The sequence below is a fragment of the Ictidomys tridecemlineatus genome, chromosome 4 (assembly GCF_052094955.1).
Source record: "Ictidomys tridecemlineatus isolate mIctTri1 chromosome 4, mIctTri1.hap1, whole genome shotgun sequence".
Taxonomy (NCBI): domain Eukaryota; kingdom Metazoa; phylum Chordata; class Mammalia; order Rodentia; family Sciuridae; genus Ictidomys; species Ictidomys tridecemlineatus.
This window is the reverse complement of record NC_135480.1, coordinates 52,419,265-52,439,758: the sequence shown is the minus strand read 5'-3', so window position 1 is coordinate 52,439,758 and position 20,494 is coordinate 52,419,265. Positions and strand designations below refer to the sequence as shown.

The 20,494-nt window shown below is 34.7% G+C and overlaps 1 protein-coding gene and 1 non-coding gene across 2 annotated transcripts in view; both read left to right on the top strand.

Moving 5' to 3' along the window:
* Window positions 1-20,494, top strand: part of Ipo7 (importin 7) — a 55,778-nt gene that overhangs the window by 28,960 nt on the left and 6,324 nt on the right. Inside the window, exons 7-22 of the mRNA XM_005326816.4 lie at window positions 3,067-3,161; window positions 3,274-3,358; window positions 5,501-5,635; window positions 6,489-6,588; window positions 7,420-7,496; window positions 7,645-7,761; window positions 10,554-10,643; window positions 11,044-11,209; window positions 11,489-11,649; window positions 12,956-13,084; window positions 15,348-15,414; window positions 15,498-15,623; window positions 16,283-16,380; window positions 18,425-18,520; window positions 18,991-19,211; window positions 19,300-19,505. Of these exons, the coding sequence (XP_005326873.1) occupies window positions 3,067-3,161; window positions 3,274-3,358; window positions 5,501-5,635; window positions 6,489-6,588; window positions 7,420-7,496; window positions 7,645-7,761; window positions 10,554-10,643; window positions 11,044-11,209; window positions 11,489-11,649; window positions 12,956-13,084; window positions 15,348-15,414; window positions 15,498-15,623; window positions 16,283-16,380; window positions 18,425-18,520; window positions 18,991-19,211; window positions 19,300-19,505 (1,969 nt within the window). The remainder of the gene's footprint in view (window positions 1-3,066; window positions 3,162-3,273; window positions 3,359-5,500; window positions 5,636-6,488; window positions 6,589-7,419; window positions 7,497-7,644; window positions 7,762-10,553; window positions 10,644-11,043; window positions 11,210-11,488; window positions 11,650-12,955; window positions 13,085-15,347; window positions 15,415-15,497; window positions 15,624-16,282; window positions 16,381-18,424; window positions 18,521-18,990; window positions 19,212-19,299; window positions 19,506-20,494) is intronic.
* LOC120890157 (small nucleolar RNA SNORA23) lies at window positions 10,788-10,971 on the top strand. The gene has a single exon (XR_005734405.1). It is a non-coding gene; the product is annotated as a small nucleolar RNA SNORA23 (small nucleolar RNA).

Sequence of the window (20,494 nt, the reverse complement as noted above, 5' to 3'; positions counted from 1 at the left end):
GCTGAGACAGTAGTATGACAAGTTTGAGGCCAGCCTCAACAATTTAGTTGACATCCTATTTTAAAATAAAGAATTTTTAAAAGAGATAGAGGTATAGTTTAGTACTGCGTTCCACCCGTCCCCTCATCTTTATGGTTGGATTTTAGCCCAGTAATTTGTCAAACATCTGTGGACAGAGGGAAAACCTGATTCACAAGTTGGCAAGACATTGTACTTACATTATTTTTAAAAAATTATAATTTATGACATAAAATATATCCATTTACCATGTATAACATAGTGGGTTTTGGTACAGAGTTGTTACATTTTACATTTTATCATAAGTTTTAAAATTACCATAATATTTTTATATAATCTAATTTTTATTTTCCACATTTTTTTTAAAGAGAGAGTGAGAGAGAGATAATTTTTTAATATTTATTTTTTTTAGTTTTCGGTGGACACAACATCTTTTGTTTGTATGTGGTGCTGAGGATTGAACCTGGGTCGCATGCATGCCAGGCGAGCGTGCTACCGCTTGAGCCACATCCCCAGCCCTATTTTCCACATTTTTTATTGGTGTATTATAACTACACATAGTGGTGGGATTTGTTGCCACATATTCATACATGTATATAATGTAACAATATGATTTGGCCAGTTTCACTCAACTGTATAATCTAGTATCATAGAAAGTAAATACAACTTGTAAATACAAGTTCCTCCTGAACAATTAGTATGTTTTAGGTTCTATTATATAATTTGCTTATTTGGTCCTCAAAATAATCCTTCTGGCTTTTATATTAAACTTAAGTATGGGACAGTCATGTAACTTCTTAGTCAGTGGAATGTTTAATAATTGCCTAAAGAAGACTAGGTTCTTATTTTGCAGTTTACTTATTTTTTCCCCTGTACTGGGATTGAACCCAGGGTCACAGCCAAGCTAAGCAGACACTTTTCCACTGAGCTATATTCCCAGTCCTTATTTAAATTTTTATATGTGTGTGTGGTAGTCCTCCCACTCCTCCCAGTACTGGGCTTTGAACCCAGAGGCACTCCACTACTGAGCTACATATGTTTTGTTTTTTTCATTTTGAGATAGAGTTTCACTGAGTTTTTAAGGCCTCAATCAGTTGCTGAGGCTAGCCTTGAACTTGCAGTCCTCCTGCATTAGCCTCTTAAGTTGCTGGGATTAGAGGCTTCTGCTATTATATTCAAAAAGATTTGAATCCGTGCAGAAGACAAAATATTTTTCCCCCTCTATAGGAAATCAGGTTGGTGTGTATTTTTAATTGGTACAAAATATAACTAAAATGTCTTATATATTTTACACCTTTTTGTGGTATAATTTATATTCAGTAACATTCACCAGATTATAAGTAAATAATTTAAGTGGGTTATTTAAGTTGTATGATCAGTATAACAGTCACCCTAGAATGTTTGTTCATGCCTGGTTCTTATCATCTGTTATTGATTTTTGCCTTGTATATTTCTTTTCTCTTTTTATTTTTTTTTAGAAGTAATTGAATACAATACTTTTATTTTATTTATTTTTATTTGGTGCTGAGGATTGACCTCAGGGCCTTTCACGTGCTAGATGAGCGCTCTAACGCTGAGCCACAACCCCAGCTTCTGTCTTGTATATTTCTTTTTTAAAAAATATTTATTTCTTTTTAGTTTTAGGTGGACACAATATCTTTATTTTACATTTATGTGGTGCTGAGGATCGAACCTAGTGCCTCATGCATGGTAGGCGAGTGCTCTACCACTGTGCCACAGCCCACAGCCCTAAAATATTTATTTTTTTAGTTTTAGGAGGACACAGTATCTTTGTTTTTATGTGGTGCTGAGGATTGAACCTAGTGCCTCATGCATGGTAGGCAAGCATTCTACCACTGAGCCATATCCCCAGCCCTGTATATTTCTTGATATACAAGTAATCTTATGTTTCTTCTTTTGCTTAATATATTAATGAGATTCATTCATATTTTAAAGGAGATTGTTTATTTGCTGTAAAATATTATCCCTTTATGTAGATATACCTCAGTTTATGATATTTTCTCATGTTGATAGATAATCAGGATGGTTTTCACATATAAGTATTTTAGATAGAACCAAAATGAACATGTTTGAGACTTTTTTTACTAATTTCCAAAATGACTTTCAAAGTAGTTGTAGCATTGTACTCTCTGGCAATATATGACAGCTTCTTCTGTTTTAATTCTTATTTTTCTATTAGATCAGTGTAACAGCTCATTATTTGAATGGTAGAATAGTAGTCTTATGAAAGTGATGTGATTAAACATTACCTTATTAGTAAATATTTAGGTTCTTTACACTTTTTTGCTTTTATGAATAGTATTGTGAATATTCTAATACATAAAACATTGTTTATCTATACTGATATCCAAAACTAGATTTTGGAAATGGAGTCTCTTATGTCCTTCCCATTATGAACTATTCTGATTTTTTTTTTTTTTTTTTTTTTTTTGGCGGGGCAGGGAATGGGAGGGTACTGGGGATTGAACTCAAGGTCATTTGACCACTGAGCCACATCCCAACCCCCGTTGGTATTTTATTTAGAGACAGGGTCTCACTGAACTGCTTAGCGCCTCACTTTTTACTGAGGCTGGCTTTGAACTTGCAATCTTCCTGCCTCAGCCTCCAGAGAAGCTGCAATTCCAGGTGTGCACTACTGAGCCCTGCTGTTCTGGTTTTGATTAAGATACTATTGTCTGGGCTGGGGTTGTAGCTTAGTGGTAGAGCACTTGCCTAGCATGTTCAAGTCACTGGGTTTGATTCTCAACACCACATATAAGTAAATAAAATAAGTCCATTGACAACTAAAACAAATTTTTAAAAAAGGTACTATTTTCATTGGCTTGACTTTATATGATTAAGATCATGGCTAAAATTGTTGATTTTAATTGTCTATAAGAGTTTTTAAAAGCCTTTAGATTAAAATAGGGGTCAGTGCTTTCTCAAGTCTGATCTATTGCAAAAGGCCAGCATTAGAAGCACATGCACAAGCTTTTCCTTATAGATAGTATTATCTTTTATTAACATTAAATAAATGTTTCTTTAAAGGAAACTCTTCAAGTTGAAGAAGATGATAGACCTGAGTTACCGTGGTGGAAATGTAAGAAGTGGGCTTTACATATTTTAGCAAGACTTTTTGAAAGGTAATCTTTTCTCTGATTTGGTGATTTCAGTTTATTTTTTAAAGCTTTTGTTTTTATAAGTGCAGATTTAAAGGATTATAAAGAAATAATGGGCATGTTAATGTTTTGTTAGATATGGAAGTCCTGGCAATGTTTCCAAGGAATATAATGAATTTGCCGAAGTATTTCTGAAAGCATTTGCTGTTGGTGTCCAACAAGTAAGTCTCAGATAAGTTTTCCTAAGTAGAAATATTTTACTTTAAAGTTAATTTCTGTCTTGCTTATTTCTAGTTTTCTTTCCATCTGAAGGCTGCATGTTTGAACCCTATAGCAATTCTCAAACAGTTTTTTGGTCTGAGGACTTCTTTCTGATCTTTAAAACATTACTCAGGAGCGTTCATTTACAAGGTTACTTACCGATATCTATCATTATAATTGAAAACAAAATTGAATAGATAAGTGGGGCATGATGGCACACACCTATGGTTCCTGTGACTTGGAAAGAAAAGGCAAAAAGATCACTTGAGCCCAGAAATTCAAGACCAGTCTGGGCAAGATCCAACAACATCCATTATTACATTTTAATATAAAAAATTTGTCTTCAGTAAAAAATAGCTATTTTCCAAAATGAAAATGTTTTAGAAAGAGGACTTATTGTCTCTTACACATTTGTTTTTCATAAAATTTTTAATAGAAAGGACCTAGATATTTACCTGCTTCTGTATTCAGTCTGTGTTAATTCACTATGGTTGACATTAAAAACAAAATATTGGCCTCATGGGTATGAAGCTGAAAAATGGAAGTGTAATAGACTTCAGATAATTATGGAAATTTAAAAAAATCTCACCAAAATTTGACTACACATTTCTTCCAAGTTCATTGCAATATGGAGTTTCTAAAGTGGCTGGGTGTGGTGGTACACTTATATAATCTCAGGCTGAGAGAAGGATCACAAGATCAGAGCTAGTCTCAGTGAGGCAACTTAGTGAGACCCTGTCTCAGTACTTAGACAGAACTCAGTGATAAAGCACCCTGAGTTTAATCCTCAGGACCCAAAACAATAATAACAAAAACTTTTTAACAGTGAATATTTTCCATTAAAATATTTTGGTGTATATTGCAGTCTGAGTCTCTTATTTACACACGATTTTATAACATCTTGGACTTGGCATTTGAAAAGTGTTTATTCATTGAGTTAGTGCAGGCTTTGCAAATGTAATCACCTCACTGTACAATTTCAAAAGAAACCATGCTTGTTTATATCACCACTAGTCTTAGCATACATATCCTTTCTGTTGGAAAGCTCTCAAGCTAATGGTGGTGAATCCAGGATGCCTAGAATTCTAATTTTTGCTTGAAAACTGAAATTTAAACGGTAACATGTTGTCAATTATTTCTTTCAAGTGACAGGATTATTTTATTTTAGGGAAAATTCTGCCATATGCACAAGTCTAATAACCGTAATTTGTTTTTTAGTTCTTTCTATCATAAAATTGTCTTTCATGCAATGAGTAATTATTTTAGTTTGCCTTTCAGTCTCAAATAGCTTTTCTTCCTACCTTTGTACTTTGTAATATGGCAGGTGACCTCTATGTGTACTTTCTCATTTAATAATTTAGTAATTATAATTTTTTCTGGTTCATCAGAGACATTCTTAAGGAAAACTTGTTCTACATGTATGTGGTTTAGTGCTACTTCCTTGATTCTTTTAGGTATCAAGGAACTTTAGTTGATTGATGCAAATGTCAGCCCAGTTTAAAAAGAAGGGCATATAGCATTTTGGCGTTATTATGAAATAGCTTTAATTTCTTGGGTCCTCTGATGAGAATCTTCTTAGGATTCACAGAAGTCTGAATCATAATGAAAATTGATGTTGTGAAATATCAATTAGAGTTAGAACTCTTGACCACAGTTAAATAGGTGAGTGGTTTGGTAGGTTTTCCTAGAAGATGCTCAATAAGACAGGGCTATCCCAGAATATTGTGGTAATTCAATAGGCAGCATATGTTTTTCATTGTATACTGAATCAGAAACTAGGCCTTTGATATATTTTCACTTAAATTTGTTTATGAAATAAATGCCTTGGGAGTAAATGTGTTTCTTCACATAATTTCAAAAATTACTACTTATTAAATGAATTTGGTTGTTAGTTTTAATGATGATCTGGCCATTAAGGTAAATGTCATATTGGGCTGGAGATGTTGCTTAGTGCTAGAACACTTGTCTAGTATGTGTGAGGCCCGTGGTTCAATCCCCAGAAATGCAAAGGTAAAGAAATAATGTCAGATTATTTTATTTCATAAGTGGTTAATTTTTATTTGAACTTCAGTTTTTAATGGAACTTTTTTTCCCTCCCAAAGGTTTTATTGAAGGTGTTATATCAGTACAAGGAGAAGCAATACATGGCTCCTCGAGTTTTACAACAGACATTAAATTATATAAACCAAGGAGTTTCCCATGCCCTTACCTGGAAGAACCTGAAGCCTCATATACAAGTAATATTTTTGTACCTGCAGTGCTTTTCGTAAATATAATAGAAGTAACATTAATTTCCACAAAGTTTGAAAATTTGTGTTTTTTAATTTTTTTTCCTATTGTAGTTCTGTTGATTATTTTGATTGTATATTAGTAAAAGGAGAGATTGTTTTCCAGGATAATTGGCTGACCTACTATAAGTAATTTATTTGTTTATTTGTTTTTACAGCTGCAGGATTTCAGAGACTTAAAATTTTAAATTGAATTCCTTCAGAATACTTAATGTGTACCTATATATGCATGTCTTATTTTATAATCACTTCTTACAGAAAAGGTAAAAACTTTTAGTTGATCTGGAAGTGCATTAGTAAAGTTTGTATTAAACTTTAAAACACACCAAGTGTTGTGGTGCATGCATGTAATCTCAGGAAGGCAAAGGCAGAAGGATCCTAACTTTAAGGGCAGTCTTGGCAATTAGTAAAATCCTATTTCAAAATCAAGAAAGGACTGGGGATATGGCTCAGTGGTAAAGTACTCCTGGGTTCAATCCCCAGTACAAGAAAATAAAATTCATGTCATATTTGGCACACACTCATAATCCCATCCTGTCTGGAGTTTGAGACAGGAGGATTTGTTTGAGGCCAGCCTCAGCAAATAAGTGAGGCCCTAAGCAATTTAGCAAGACCCTGTCTCAAAACAAAAAATTGAAAAGCATTGGGGATGTGAGTCAGTGGTTAAGTGCCCCTGGGTTCAGTCCCTGGTACCAAAATAAACACACACACACACAGTTATTTCTTTTAGTACTTAAAGGAGATTTGTCAGTTGAAATTTGAAAGCTAAAGGCTATTACTTTTCTTAATTTTTAATTTGCAGGGCATTATCCAAGATGTTATTTTTCCATTGATGTGCTATACAGATGCTGATGAGGAACTTTGGCAAGAAGACCCTTATGAATATATACGCATGAAATTTGGTGAGGAATTTTAATTTTTAGAAACAATATGTCATAGTAAAAGTTAAAGTGATTATCTGTAGCAAACCAAAGTGATGTTATAGCCTTATCTTTGGTTCTATCAAACAACAGTTTATCCCTTCTTAAGATGATTCATTAATTATAACATGATAATTTTTATTTTTAGGAGACATAAATTGTAGGTGTTAAATTATTTAGTTATGAGGATTGCATGTGCTTCTGACACATGCCAAAACTGTTAGATAGTCAAGATTACTCCTTAACACTAAGTGTCTAGCCTGTGCTTTTAGATCCAATGTCAGTCATAATATGTGAGGGAATTAAAAAGATGCATACTGAAACCTGGAGTAACCTGGAGTAAACCTGGAGTACTTCCTGCATAAAACTAAAGAATTATAATTTGGCTAATGTTGAGTTTTTGTCCTTTTTCCTACCAGAATACTCTGTACTTTTGCCAACCCTATTTTGAACATTCCTATAGTGTTTTGTGTGAAAGAATTTTTTAGGAGAATTAGATGTGTTACCATTTAATTTGTTTAAAAAGATTAAGATTAATTTTCTTATTTACTTTATATCAGATATAGAAAATTTTAAATGCCCTTTTTACACGGCATAACCTATAAATTACTTATTATTAAATTTAAAAAGAAATTTTTTTAGTTGTCAATGGACCTTTATTTATTTATTTAGTGTGGTACTGAGATTTGAACCTAGTGCCTAACACATTCTAGGCAAGCGCTCTACCACTGAGGTACAACCCCATCCCTGAAAATGTTTTTTGATGAAATTAAAATTATTGTTTTCTATTGTAATTTTAAATTTGTTTTCCAGATGTATTTGAAGATTTCATTTCTCCTACCACTGCTGCCCAAACACTTTTGTTTACAGCCTGTAGTAAGAGGAAAGAAGTAAGTTATTTAATTTGCAGATAACTTTTGCTACAGTACCTAAAATCTGTTCAGATATACTCAGTTACAAATGCCAGACATGTTAGTCATTTGTTAAGTGTATTTTTAAAGAGCATTGGAGTAAAGTATTACTTATCTCTCAATCTAGGTACTACAGAAGACTATGGGATTTTGTTACCAAATTCTTACAGAACCAAATGCTGATCCTCGAAAAAAAGATGGAGCCTTACATATGATTGGCTCTTTAGCTGAAATACTTCTGAAGGTATTTTTTTTTTTGAATGTGTGTCTTATGTAGGTAGTTCATTTAAATTAACATGTTTATTGAGGTACAGTAAACATATGGTGCAGTTTGCCTGTTTAAAGTATACAGTTCAGTGGTTTTTAGTTATATTCAGAGAATTATACAATCATTACCCCTGGATAATTTCAAACATTTTCATTAATCCCAAAAGAAACCATGTGGACATTAGCAGTCTTTCCCCATTTCATCCCAAACCTCCTAGCCCTATGCTTCTCTTTGTGTACAATTGCGTCTGGATTTGTTCTGGATATGTCATATAATGGAGGTGTAATGTATGGTCTTTGGAGAGTTTTCTTTCATTTTGTATATATGCAGGGTTCATAATGTAGCATTTGTCAGTTCTTTTTGTTGGTACATTTTGTTGAAATTTTGCATTTCATTTGTTCATTCATCAGTTGGTGAACATTTGCTTTGTTTTCACTTTTGAATATTATGAAAAATGCTATGAATATTTGTGTACAATTTTCTATGGGGATACAGGTTTTTATTTCTTTGGGGTATGTACCTAGGAGTTTAAATTGGTGGTCATAGTTGAGAAACCACAGGATTCTTTTCCAAAGTGGGTATATCATTTTATGTTTCTACCAGCACTGTATGAAGGTTTTCATTTTTCCACATTCTTACCAGTACTTATATTCTTTTTTATTATGCCATTTTAGTTAACGGGAAATGACATCTCATCATGGTTTTGATTTCCATGTTCCTGACGGCTAATAGTTTGAGAATATTTTTTTTCTTTTTTAAACAGAGAGAATTTTTTAATTTTAATATTATTTGTCAGTTTTTGGTGGACACAACATCTTTATTTTATTTTATGTGGTGCTTAGGATCAAACCCAGCGGCCTGTACATGCCAGGTGAACGCATTACTGCTTGAGCCACGTCCCCAGCCCAGTATGAGAATCTTTATTGGCCATTTGTCTGGAGAAATGTCTATTCAAATCATATTTCCCTCTTCCCATTTATTTATTTATTTATTTATTTATTTATTTATTTATTTATTTATTTATTTGTTTATTTGTTTGTTTGTTTGTTTTTACATCGTTTTAAACACCTTTATTTATTTTTATATGATACTGAAGATCGAACCCAGGGCCTCAACACGTGCTATGTAGCGCTCTACCACTGAGCCTCAGCCCCAACCCTCTCTCTCCCTTTTAATTGGATCATTTTTTAAAAAAATATTTTTAGTTTTACATGAACACAGTACCTTTATTTTGTTTAGGGTTTTTGTGTTTTTTTTTTTTTTTTAATGTGTTGAGGATTGAACCCAGTGTCTCATGCAAGTGCTCTACGATTGAGCCATTACCCGAGTCCAGGTCATTTGTTTTTTACTATTGATTAGTTAGAGATCTTAAATACTAGACGCTTGCTTGCTTGCTTATTTATTTTTGCCTATGTAAATGCTCTATTAGCTTTCATGATCAACTGAGATACAAAAACAGAATTATGGTTTATAGATAGAGTTTAGATTTTGGTTAATATGTCTGGGCCACCACATCTATCTCCCTTCGTGATGTCCTTTAATGTTTCAATAGGATTTTGATACAATATCCAATTTATCTACATTTTCTCTCCTTGCTTGTGTTGAAGATATTTGTTTTCAGATGAGGTTTTGTGCCCATATACCCACTAGCTACTGGCATACTGGGGTTTGAACCCAGGGATGCTTTACTACTGGCTGTGTCCCCAGCCCTTTCTATTTTGTTTGAGACTGGGTTTCACTCAGTTATCCAGGCTAGAACTTGCAGTCTTCTTGCCTCACCCTCCTGAATTGCTGGGATTACTGGTGTGGCAACTACATCAGGTTGAGTTTTGTTCTGTACATATTGCAGGATAGTTGTTAAAGAATGTTTTTCTTCTAAAATTTATGCATCTTTAGGACAATTTGCAAACATGAAACATCCATTTGCAAGTTTTCCCACTGAATCTTTAATGTTCATTTGATGTGCAGTTCAAGGAATTCTTCTAAAACCATTGTTAACCATTTGGGAAATATTGAATTTTAGATTTATGAAAGTATCTTTCTTTTTTTGGTGGTGGTGCAGCTACTGAGGATTGAACTTAGGATGCTTTACCACTGAGATACATCCCGAGCCCTTTTTATTTTTTGAGACAGGGTCTTGCTAAGTTTCTTAGGCCTCAAAAAATTGCTGAGACTAGCCTTGAACTTGTGATCCTCCTGCCTTAGCCTCTTAAATTGCTGGGATTACAGGTGTGTGCCACCACTCTTTGCTCAGAAAAAACGATATCTAGTTTATAGTTTGAGAGCAGGATATTTCTCTAGCTATATATGTTCAGTTAGATACTATACAGAGAGGTTGTTTCGTTAGAAAAGTTTCATGAGAAAAAAGTAAGAAGTAAAGTTAACTTTGTTGTCATTAAACACCATTTTTATAAAAATTTGGTCTAATAGCTTGTTTGCCATTTTGTTTTTAAACCTTGGGTTGGGCAAGGTAGGCCTCAGTAATCATATTGAAATTTTTATTTTTTGTGGTGCTAGGAATTGAATCCAGGACCCAGCACAGCACATGCTAGGAAAGTACTCTAACCATTGAACTACACTCCCAGACTTCTAATTACTTTCTAATGAGGTGATTTTAAACATATAAGAATGTATTGGGGCTTTGGTTTCAAGGGGTCAGAGGATTAAAGTAAATGTATGTTATGACATTAATAGTCAATGTTCTATCTACTTGGAAATCGAAATGATGGTATTTGGAACTATATCCAAATAATTGTTTATATTTACAGAAAAAGATTTATAAGGACCAGATGGAATACATGTTGCAGAATCACGTATTCCCTCTCTTCAGCAGTGACCTAGGCTACATGAGAGCAAGGGTATGTTTCCAAGCTGTAATATTTTTTATATGTATATCCTGTAATAAATGACTGTGGGTTTTTACACTTAAAAGTTTTGAATGTTTTACTTCAAAAGCTATGTTTCATGTAGGATGTCTGTTTAATGTAAATCTTTAAATGGCTGCTATAATGTGTGCATGGTTTTCATCTGTGTCTGGTAGCAATGTCTGTCTGTGTTTTGCATTCAGATCTTGCTATCCACACAAATGTATTGTAGCCAAAGAGTAACTTGGGATCATAGTACTGGTCTAGTGTTGTCTCTTTGGACATATCTACCACTGGCCAGCCTCCAAATTCCCATACATTGAACTCTAAAAAGAGATTAGCTTAGGGGAATTTGGTGTATGATATTTATAATCATTGTGCTTTTTTTAAAAAGGCTTGCTGGGTACTTCACTATTTTTGTGAGGTGAAGTTCAAAAGTGATCAGAATCTCCAAACCGCCTTAGAGCTGACAAGAAGATGTCTGATTGATGATAGGGAAATGCCTGTAAAAGTGGAAGCCGCCATTGCACTTCAAGTGTTGATTAGCAATCAAGAAAAAGGTAAAGGATTTGCATGTGAAAAATACCGAATTTCTTTTTGCCTAATTGTACAATTCTTATTCTTAGGAAGTTAACACTTTTTTTTCTTCTTTCTTCTTTTGTGGTGCTCCAGATTGAACCCTGCACCATGCTGGGCAAGGACTCAAACACTGAGATATATCCCCAGTCATATTATACTTCCTTTTTATGTGAAAGTACTCTTTTTTACATGTTGTGTCAGGATTCTAAAAGATATAATTGCTTTACAAAAGAAGGGTTTTTTTTTTTTTTCTCTTACAGCTAAAGAATACATCACACCATTTATCAGACCTGTAATGCAGGCCCTTCTTCATATTATAAGAGAAACAGAAAATGATGATCTTACCAATGTAATTCAGAAAATGATCTGTGAATATAGTGAAGAAGTTACTCCTATTGCAGTAGAAATGACACAACATTTGGTATGTTTGGATTACCATTTTTTGTAAGCATTTAAATTTAGCTCGCAGTAGGTTCCAGTTAATGTGTTACAAGTACCTTGACTTAGATTTGAAACAAATATTTTATGGAGCTTAATAGGTAGGATGTAGGGTTTTAAGCCCCTTGACAGCTATTTTAACTCATTTAATTTTCATACAGACCTGGGTAAAGATTATACTATTTTACAGATACAAAATATAACAGGTAAAAGTTTAAATAACTTGCCCACATTGGATATGGTAGGGCTTGGATTTATACGTAGGCCTTCACCGTACTCTTTGTTTTTTAATTTTTTTATGATCTTGGGGATTGAACTCGGATGTTCAACCACTGAATATCCAGTCATTTTAAATTAATTAATTAATTAATTTGTAATTTTTTTTCTTTTGAGGCAGAACCTTGCTAAGTTGAACAGATTGGCCTTGATCCTCCTGCCTCAGCCTTCTGAGTAGCTAGGACTACCAGGCTTTCACCTTTGAGCACAGATTAAGCCATTCATATTAATGAAAATATTCATAATATTGAGTACATTCTATAACTTGTCTCCTTTTTGAGAAAGTGTGAGTAACTGGAGCTCGAACCTAGCTAGGGTGCTCTACCTCTAGCTGCACGCTCAACCCTTTTCTTTTACTTTGCTTTGTTTCATTTTTCAGTTCTGGGCATTGAACCTGGGGACGTTTTACCATTGATCCATATCCCCATCCCTTTTTATTTTTTATTTTGAAACAGGATCTTGATAAGTTGCTGAGGCTGTTCTTAAACTTTTGGTCCTCCTACATCAGTCTCTTACGTTACTGGGAGTATAAGCATGCAATACTGTGTGCCCAGGTTTTATGTCATTTTTGAGACACGATCCTGTTAAATTGGCCAGGCTAGCCTTAAAACTTGAAATCCTCCTACCTCAACCTCCTGGGTCATTTGGATTACAATTGTATATCACTGCACCTGGCCACTTGTTTCTTTTAATCTTCACAGTATTTCTGTGAACTTCCCAAATTGTCATGTCAAGAAAAGTCTAGGAAGGGAGTTCAAGTAAGCTTGTTTCAGGTCACCCTATGAGTGATGGAGCAAGACCATTTGATTATAGAGCCTACACTGTTAATTATTCATTAATTTGGAGGCATTGATTTCTTCTGCATTTCCAGTGAGAACATTTTAAAAATAAAAGTGTTGCGGGCAGGGCAGGGTGGGATTGGAGGGGGAAAAAACACCTGCAAACTAAAATAGTGTTAAGACTACCGTATAGTGTTTAATTGACAAACCTAAGTTGCATTCTTTTGGGTCTAGGCAATGACGTTTAACCAAGTAATCCAGACTGGTCCAGATGAAGAAGGAAGTGATGACAAGGCAGTTACCGCCATGGGAATTCTCAATACCATCGATACACTTCTTAGTGTAGTTGAAGATCATAAAGAGGTAAGAAATGATTCATTCTGGAATAGGTTTTATGCACTGTCATTTTATACTGAATGTGCTATAATTTTTGGAGGGCATGACCTGAGATGACTCTATAATCATCCCATCTACTTTGACTTTGCATTTTTAGTAAAAAAAAAAATGTTTTGGTAAAATATGTATAACATAAAATTTGCCATCTTAGCCATTTGTAAGTGTACAGTTTACTGATATTGAGTGCTTCAAATTGTTTTGCAAGCATCACCACAGTCTTTCTACTTATCTTTTTAAAATATATTTTTATTTTTTTATAGTTGTAGATAGACACAATACCTTTATTTTATTTTTATGTGGTGCTGAGGATTGAGCCCAGTACCTCATACATGCGAGGCAAACACTCTGCCACTGAGCCATGATCCCAGCCCTTCTTACCTATCTTTTTTTTTTTTCGGTTGTCTTTTAGAAAATTAAGGGAACTATAATCATGGATTTTTAAAAATTGAATTATTTCAAACATCCAGAAAAAGATAAACCATAGAGAAAACTAGCTGATACTACCTAATCACTACCAAATATTATTGCATTTAATCATTTGTATATTATGTTTAGATTTTACTTTCAGGAAAAACAATTTCAGATGATTTGGGGTGGGGTTTTTTTGTTTTTTATTTTATTTTATTTTTTTGTGGTGAGGAGTGTTGAATGCACGACCTTGTATATGTAAGGCATTTTGTCTGCTAGTGTGCTTACATACAGCCCCAGCAATTTCAGTTAGATGTAGTTGAATCCCTCAGGGGATTGCTTCCTAATCTCCTTTCCCTCCTTCTGTCCTTCCTCTAAAATCAATTACTGTCGTGAATTTGGAGGAATAAATTTTGGTGTAGATGTTTCTATAGGTTATCTTATCCATAGCTGTGTGTTTTTAGATCTCTGCCTTTTGAAGCTTGAGATTTCCAATAAACCATTGTTGTATTCCCTATTAAAATAGAATATAGGCAGAAGACATCAGAAATCTTATAGCTGCTTTAACAAGTAGATTATTTTGAGGAATTGAAGATGTATTGCATAATATGTATTTGAAATGGCTATTTTGCTTCTTTTTGGGGGGTTCAAGTACTGGGATTGAATTCAGGGGCACTGGACCACTGAGCCACATCCCCATCCCTATTTTGTATTTTATTTAGAGACAGGCCGTTTCTTAGTTGCTTAGCAACTCACTTTACTAAGGCTAGCTTTCAACTTATGATCCTTCTATCTCATTCTCCCGAGCTCCTGGGATCACAGGCACGTTGCATCGCACCCTGCTCTTATTATAATTTTGAGGTGTGGTCTTGCTAAATTGGTGAGGCTGGTCTAGAACTTGGGATCCTTCTCCCTCAACTCTTTGAGTCTGTGAATGCAGGCATGTACCACCATGCTCAGTTTATCTCCTTGTATACCTGATTAGTAGGAAAATATTTAATCTCCAGAATGTTCTTTTAACATTCTGATGGCTGTCAAAGATTTGTGGTTCTTTTGAAGGCCATACTGAAAATTAATGATGAGTCAGTTATTTTCTATTAATTGTGATTGTGACGGGGAGCCCGAGTTCATCTCCTTGGTTCACTGATATAATTTGAAAAACAGCAGTGACTTCAAAATTATTGAGATTGGTAGCAACAATGATTTCCTTCAGATTATTTCTCGTGTGACTATTTGGTTACCTCTGGACTGAAGGAGTCAGTGCTTAACACACAAAAAAGTACCTCTAGGTGCCAGGAGCAATGACACTTGCCTGTAATTCCAGCACTCAGGAACTTGGGGCTGAGACAGGAGGGTTGCAAATTCAAAGCCAGCTTTGGCAAATTAGTGAGACCCTATGCAACTTAGTGAGACCCTGTCTCAAAATAAAAAGGTCTGGTGATGTGACTCAGTGATTAAGAACACCTGGGTTCAATCCCTAGGACCAAAAAAAATCAAAACCTATAGGTTCTCTTCAGAGTAGTTATATTGCATATCCCAGTATGCAAATTATAACCTTTCAGTTTTTAGTAGATGAATCAAGTTATTTGTGTTTTTTCACTATTTGTGTTTTTCATTTGTGTTTTATCATTTTTTAATGATATTTCATCAAATTTCAATCTCAGATTGGTTTATAGTTTCATAATATGCATGTCAATTCATAACAACATGATTTAACAACGTGCTTTCATATAGAAATGTAGTGGGTTATTGTATATTATCTTAACAATTTATTAAATGTGCTATAATTCCATATGATTTTTTTGTCCCCCTTCTTTTTTAGATAACCCAGCAACTTGAAGGGATCTGCTTACAGGTCATTGGTACTGTTTTACAGCAGCATGTCTTAGGTATCATTACACATATTGTACTAAGAATTTAGTGCCATTCGCATTGGTAAACATTTTCCTAATGACTTAGTATTCTCTTTTAGAATTCTATGAAGAGATCTTCTCTTTGGCTCATAGTTTGACATGTCAACAAGTATCTCCACAGATGTGGCAGCTACTGCCCCTTGTATTTGAGGTCTTTCAGCAAGATGGCTTTGATTACTTTACAGGTAAGTCTAATTAGCATGAAAATACTGAAAGTTTCACCTTTCCCCCAGGTTGATTGATTCATTTATAGCGTATCATTTGGTTATATACTTTTAAATGCTCCAACTTCTTCATTGGTTGGGTAAGTTATCATTAGTAGTTAATGCTCAAGGACAACACATAGTATTGATTTCTGTTTTATATTTTGACTTAGTTATTTTAGGTTTGCTCTTTTAGTGCCTCCATAGCTATTTTATGTATGATTATTTGTGTGTTTGTTTTACTATTATATATGAAGGAATACAATTAAGAAATAGGTTCCTTTCTGCATTAAAATTGAATACATTTTTACTAAAATTGAATGACAGAAAATGGGCGTCGTGATGTTTACTTGTATTCCAGTGTCTCAGAAAGCTGAGTAAGGAAGATAGTAAGTTTGAGGCCAGCCTTGTCAAATTTTAGATCACCCTGGACCAAGTTGGGAGACCTTGACTCAAAATACAGAGGGCTTGGGATGTAGCTTAGTGGTAAAAACTCCTTTAAGTTAAATCCCCCATACTAGAAGTTTAAAAAAAAAATAGATCATCTGATTTCACAGATTTGCCCTTTTCTAAGGAAAATTTTCAGAAGATAAAGCATTTGTATTAGTAAACATGTATAACTATGCTTTTTATTAATACAGACATGATGCCTCTTCTGCATAATTATGTAACAGTTGATACAGACACACTTCTATCTGATACCAAGTATCTTGAGATGATATACAGTATGTGCAAAAAGGTAGGTCATTTTAAGTTAATATTAGATCTTACAAGTTTGCTCCTATACAATTATGAGGATACATTTGATATCACATTATGAAAAACATGGTGAGCACGTGGGTCTGATAAAATCAAAGGGTTTAAAGGCTATGAACACTCAGGCGTGGTGATGCACATCTATAATCACAGCAGCTTGGGAGGCTGAAATCAGAGGATTATAAATTTAAGGCTAGATTCAGCTAGTAAGTGTGGGAGACCAACCTTACACGTGACTGGGTACTGAGGCATTCAGTCACAGAAATGTGGCAGAGCTTTCCCCACCCTTCTTGGAAGTGCCTTATGTGGGTCACCTTGTCTTACTGTGCCCTTGGATGTGGCCTACCCAGGTGTCAGTCAACCTACTGACAGTGAACATCATGAAGGTAGACTCAGCCCTCTGAAACCTGACCCCTTGCCTCATTTAAATAACTTTCCTCAATAAAAAGGGTCAGCTCGTGCTCTCCCTCTCTCTCTTTCTGCGGACCCTTAAGGTCAGAGGAGCCATCACAGCAAACCCAAACAAAAAGATATTTGTGTCTCTTGTGTGGTTATTTTGCACAGCCCAGTCAGCCCAGTTTTACTGGAGTACCCTGAGCCTTTTAGTCTTGAGAAGAGAAACCCGGCAAGAAAGGCTCTAAACCAAGTAGTGAGACACTGTCTTTAAATAAAAAAGAACAAGGCCTGGAGGTGTGCAGCTCACGAGTAAAGCATCCCTGAGTTAAATCCCCAGTACACCCGACTCCCTGAAAAAAGTTCAAAAAAACTTTGTTTTCTAGATTACCTAGTAATGACTTTAGCATGCACATGTCTTCTGTATGGTTTCTGACATTTACTTACTTAGAGTTACAAATGTTTTGATTTTTAGAGTGTCTGGGGTTTACTTTAACTTAGTTCTGTGGAAACTAAAGAAGGAAAGAATCAATAGCTTGAGATTTTTTGAAAGAATTAGGAATAGTAGACAGATGTTAATTGTTTAATTTTTTTTTTTTAGTTAGAGTCGGATAGAGATGTATAAAGGAAAGAAATACTTGGAGATTGTAGGTTTCTAGAGGTTAGAAAATAAAAATACTATTCTTACAACATGGGTAGGGGGATAAATTTTTACTTACAGTTTGATTGGGGAGACATGTGTTTGGGGGGCTGGTGATATAATTCATACTATTTGAATTTCTAACAGTTTTTGTTAAGAAGTAGCCCCACAATAAAAAATGATTTTGCTGCCACGTATGGATGTAATTCAAGCTACTGATGAGATTGAGGAAGGAAGATTGCTTGAGCCCATGAATTCAAGGCCAGCTTGGGCATCAACCTTAGTGATAATCTGATTTACGAAGGGGAAAAGTATTTTTGTCAAGAAGGTTTTAGATATGCTTGTCTTTCACTTAATATTTTTCCCTTTTGACCTCTTGTTCATACAGTAATTCTTTAGTTGTGTTATTCATTTATTGCCAGTTATCTTGTCTATATTAATATTATGGTAAAAGAGATAATACTCTTACAATCTAGTTTGTTATTCCAGAACACTTATCTGTACATTTACAGTTTTCTAATATTAAGTACCATGTCATGTCCATATTCTTTAGTTCTTATCTGCCGTTTATAAGCCAGTGGTTGCCATCAATAGGATATTTCTTCCTCCTTCATCCTACAGCACCCCAACTCATCATTTTTCATTTTTTGAGACAAATGTTTTGTCTACAAATAGCAGCATTTGTGTAATTCTTAACAGAAGAGTCAGTACCCTGAGAAAGATTAAGTGTTTTAGCTTCTACCTTTGTGTGAGAAGGTACTGGTTCATATCCTGTTTTAATCCAGAATGGCATTTCTGGATAGATGCTTTGATCACTAAGAGCAGGACACCAGAAGGCTAGACTATATGACAAGTTTAAATTCTCAGGTGTTGTAGTTTAGTCTCTACAATGAACATTGTAATCATTCAGAACTACTCAGAAAGGAAAAGAAATAATTTCTGATGTAAACATTTTCATGAAACCTTCTTGGAATTTATATTCTTTGTTGATCAGGTTCTTACAGGAGTTGCGGGAGAAGATGCAGAATGTCATGCAGCAAAATTGTTAGAGGTCATCATTCTACAATGCAAAGGGCGTGGCATTGACCAGGTCAGTAAGGGTAACTGTGTGTAGATTGCTGAGATTGAATCCAGAGCCTCATGTATGCTAGGCAGACAGTCGACTTTTGAATTTCATTTCATCCCCAGCCCAAGGCTAACTTCTAATGCTTTTATTTGGAACTTCAGAGAATAAATCTATTTTTTACATATTTTTCTCCTTTTGGCATTTACAACATATTGTGATACACTGTTGTGTACCATAGCATTTATTTTCACTGTTGGTGTAAAATTTAACCAATATATATTAATGAACATATATTTAGTATGTTGAAAATACAAGTATTGAAGTTTCATGCGTACTTTGTTATGCTAGGTAAATATTGGCTTAAGATTTCTGACAGCTTTAGTAATTAAATGAGCCTAAAGGGTTAGTTGAGGCAACAGTTAAGTTAATATGGATAGAATAGTTAGGGTGCTATTCATTTCAGTCTTGGACTACCTTGTAATCTTTCTTTACAGTGCATTCCCTTATTCGTGGAGGCAGCTTTAGAGAGACTGACGAGAGAGGTTAAGACAAGTGAACTTCGAACAATGTGCCTGCAAGTTGCAATTGCAGCTTTATATTATAATCCGCACCTCCTACTCAACACCTTAGAAAATCTTCGCTTCCCTAATAACGTTGAGCCAGTTACAAACCATTTTATTACACAGTGGCTTAATGATGTTGACTGTTTCTTGGGGTAAGTAACATGAATTGGACCTTTATGAAGAACTCTTGTTTATTTAAGAAAATAGAGGAAAATTATTTTTTTTATATTATTTTTTTAGGCTTCATGACAGAAAGATGTGTGTTCTTGGCCTCTGTGCTCTTATTGATATGGAACAGATACCACAAGTTTTAAATCAGGTTTCTGGACAGATTTTGCCAGCTTTTATCCTTTTGTTTAATGGATTAAAAAGAGCGTATGCCTGCCATGCAGAACATGAAAACGACAGTGATGATGATGATGAAGCTGAAGATGATGATGAAACTGGTAAGAGATTTGTGGTGAATTTCAGCAACACATATATAGTTAAAAAACTACTGGACTTCTTTCTAGTCCTTCTCCCAAAATTTAGGATCATAGCCGGATGCATTTATAGTTGTTCATTCATAGAAAGACTTCCTTATCTCAGAAGAGTAGCAAAGTCTATAAAGGCAGAATTGTCATCTATGTTTCCTATAAGAGGGAAGTTCCAGGCATTATAGTATGCAATCAATAAAAGATGGTTACTCTGTATTTGTTTGGCATAGCAAATATAGCAAAGAATACATAAGTGATATTAGAAATTATTGCAATTGATGGGTGGGGTTGTGGCTCCGTGGTAGAGCCCTTGCCTAACACATGCAAGGCCCTGGGTTCAATCTTCAACACCACATAAAAATAAATAAATAAAGGTATTAGGTCTAAGTATAACTAAAAAATAAAAGAAATTACTGAAATTGATTCAAGGTAAGATAGGCATTGCAGTTTCTTATCTTTTTCCGCAAGTATTAACTTAGCGAGTCTTGTTTTCCATTTTGGCAGTACCAGGAATAGAACCCAGGGGTGCTCTACCACTTAGCTACATCCCTAGCCCTTTTTTATTTTTATTTAATCTCACAAAAGTTTCTATGGGTGAGGTTGGAGATGTGGCTGAGTTGTATCGCACCTTCCTTGAGGCCCTTGGTTTGATATCCAGCACTGGCCCCCTGCCAAAGTTTCTATGGGTATTACTCAAACTATATAATTTTTTATTGGTATTTAGTTTGAATTTTCATACTAGAAGGCCAAAAGCATATAATGGGCTGCAATCTTCCTTCAAACTAGGTGAGGTGACTCACACCTATAATCCCAGAGGCTGAGGCAGAAGAATTGAAAGTTAAAAGCCAGCCTTAGCAACTTAGTGAGATCCTTTTCAAAAAAAATACAGGCTGGAAATGTGGCTCAGTTGTAAAGCGCCCCTAAGTTCAATCCTTGGTACTTGTACTACCCCTTGCACA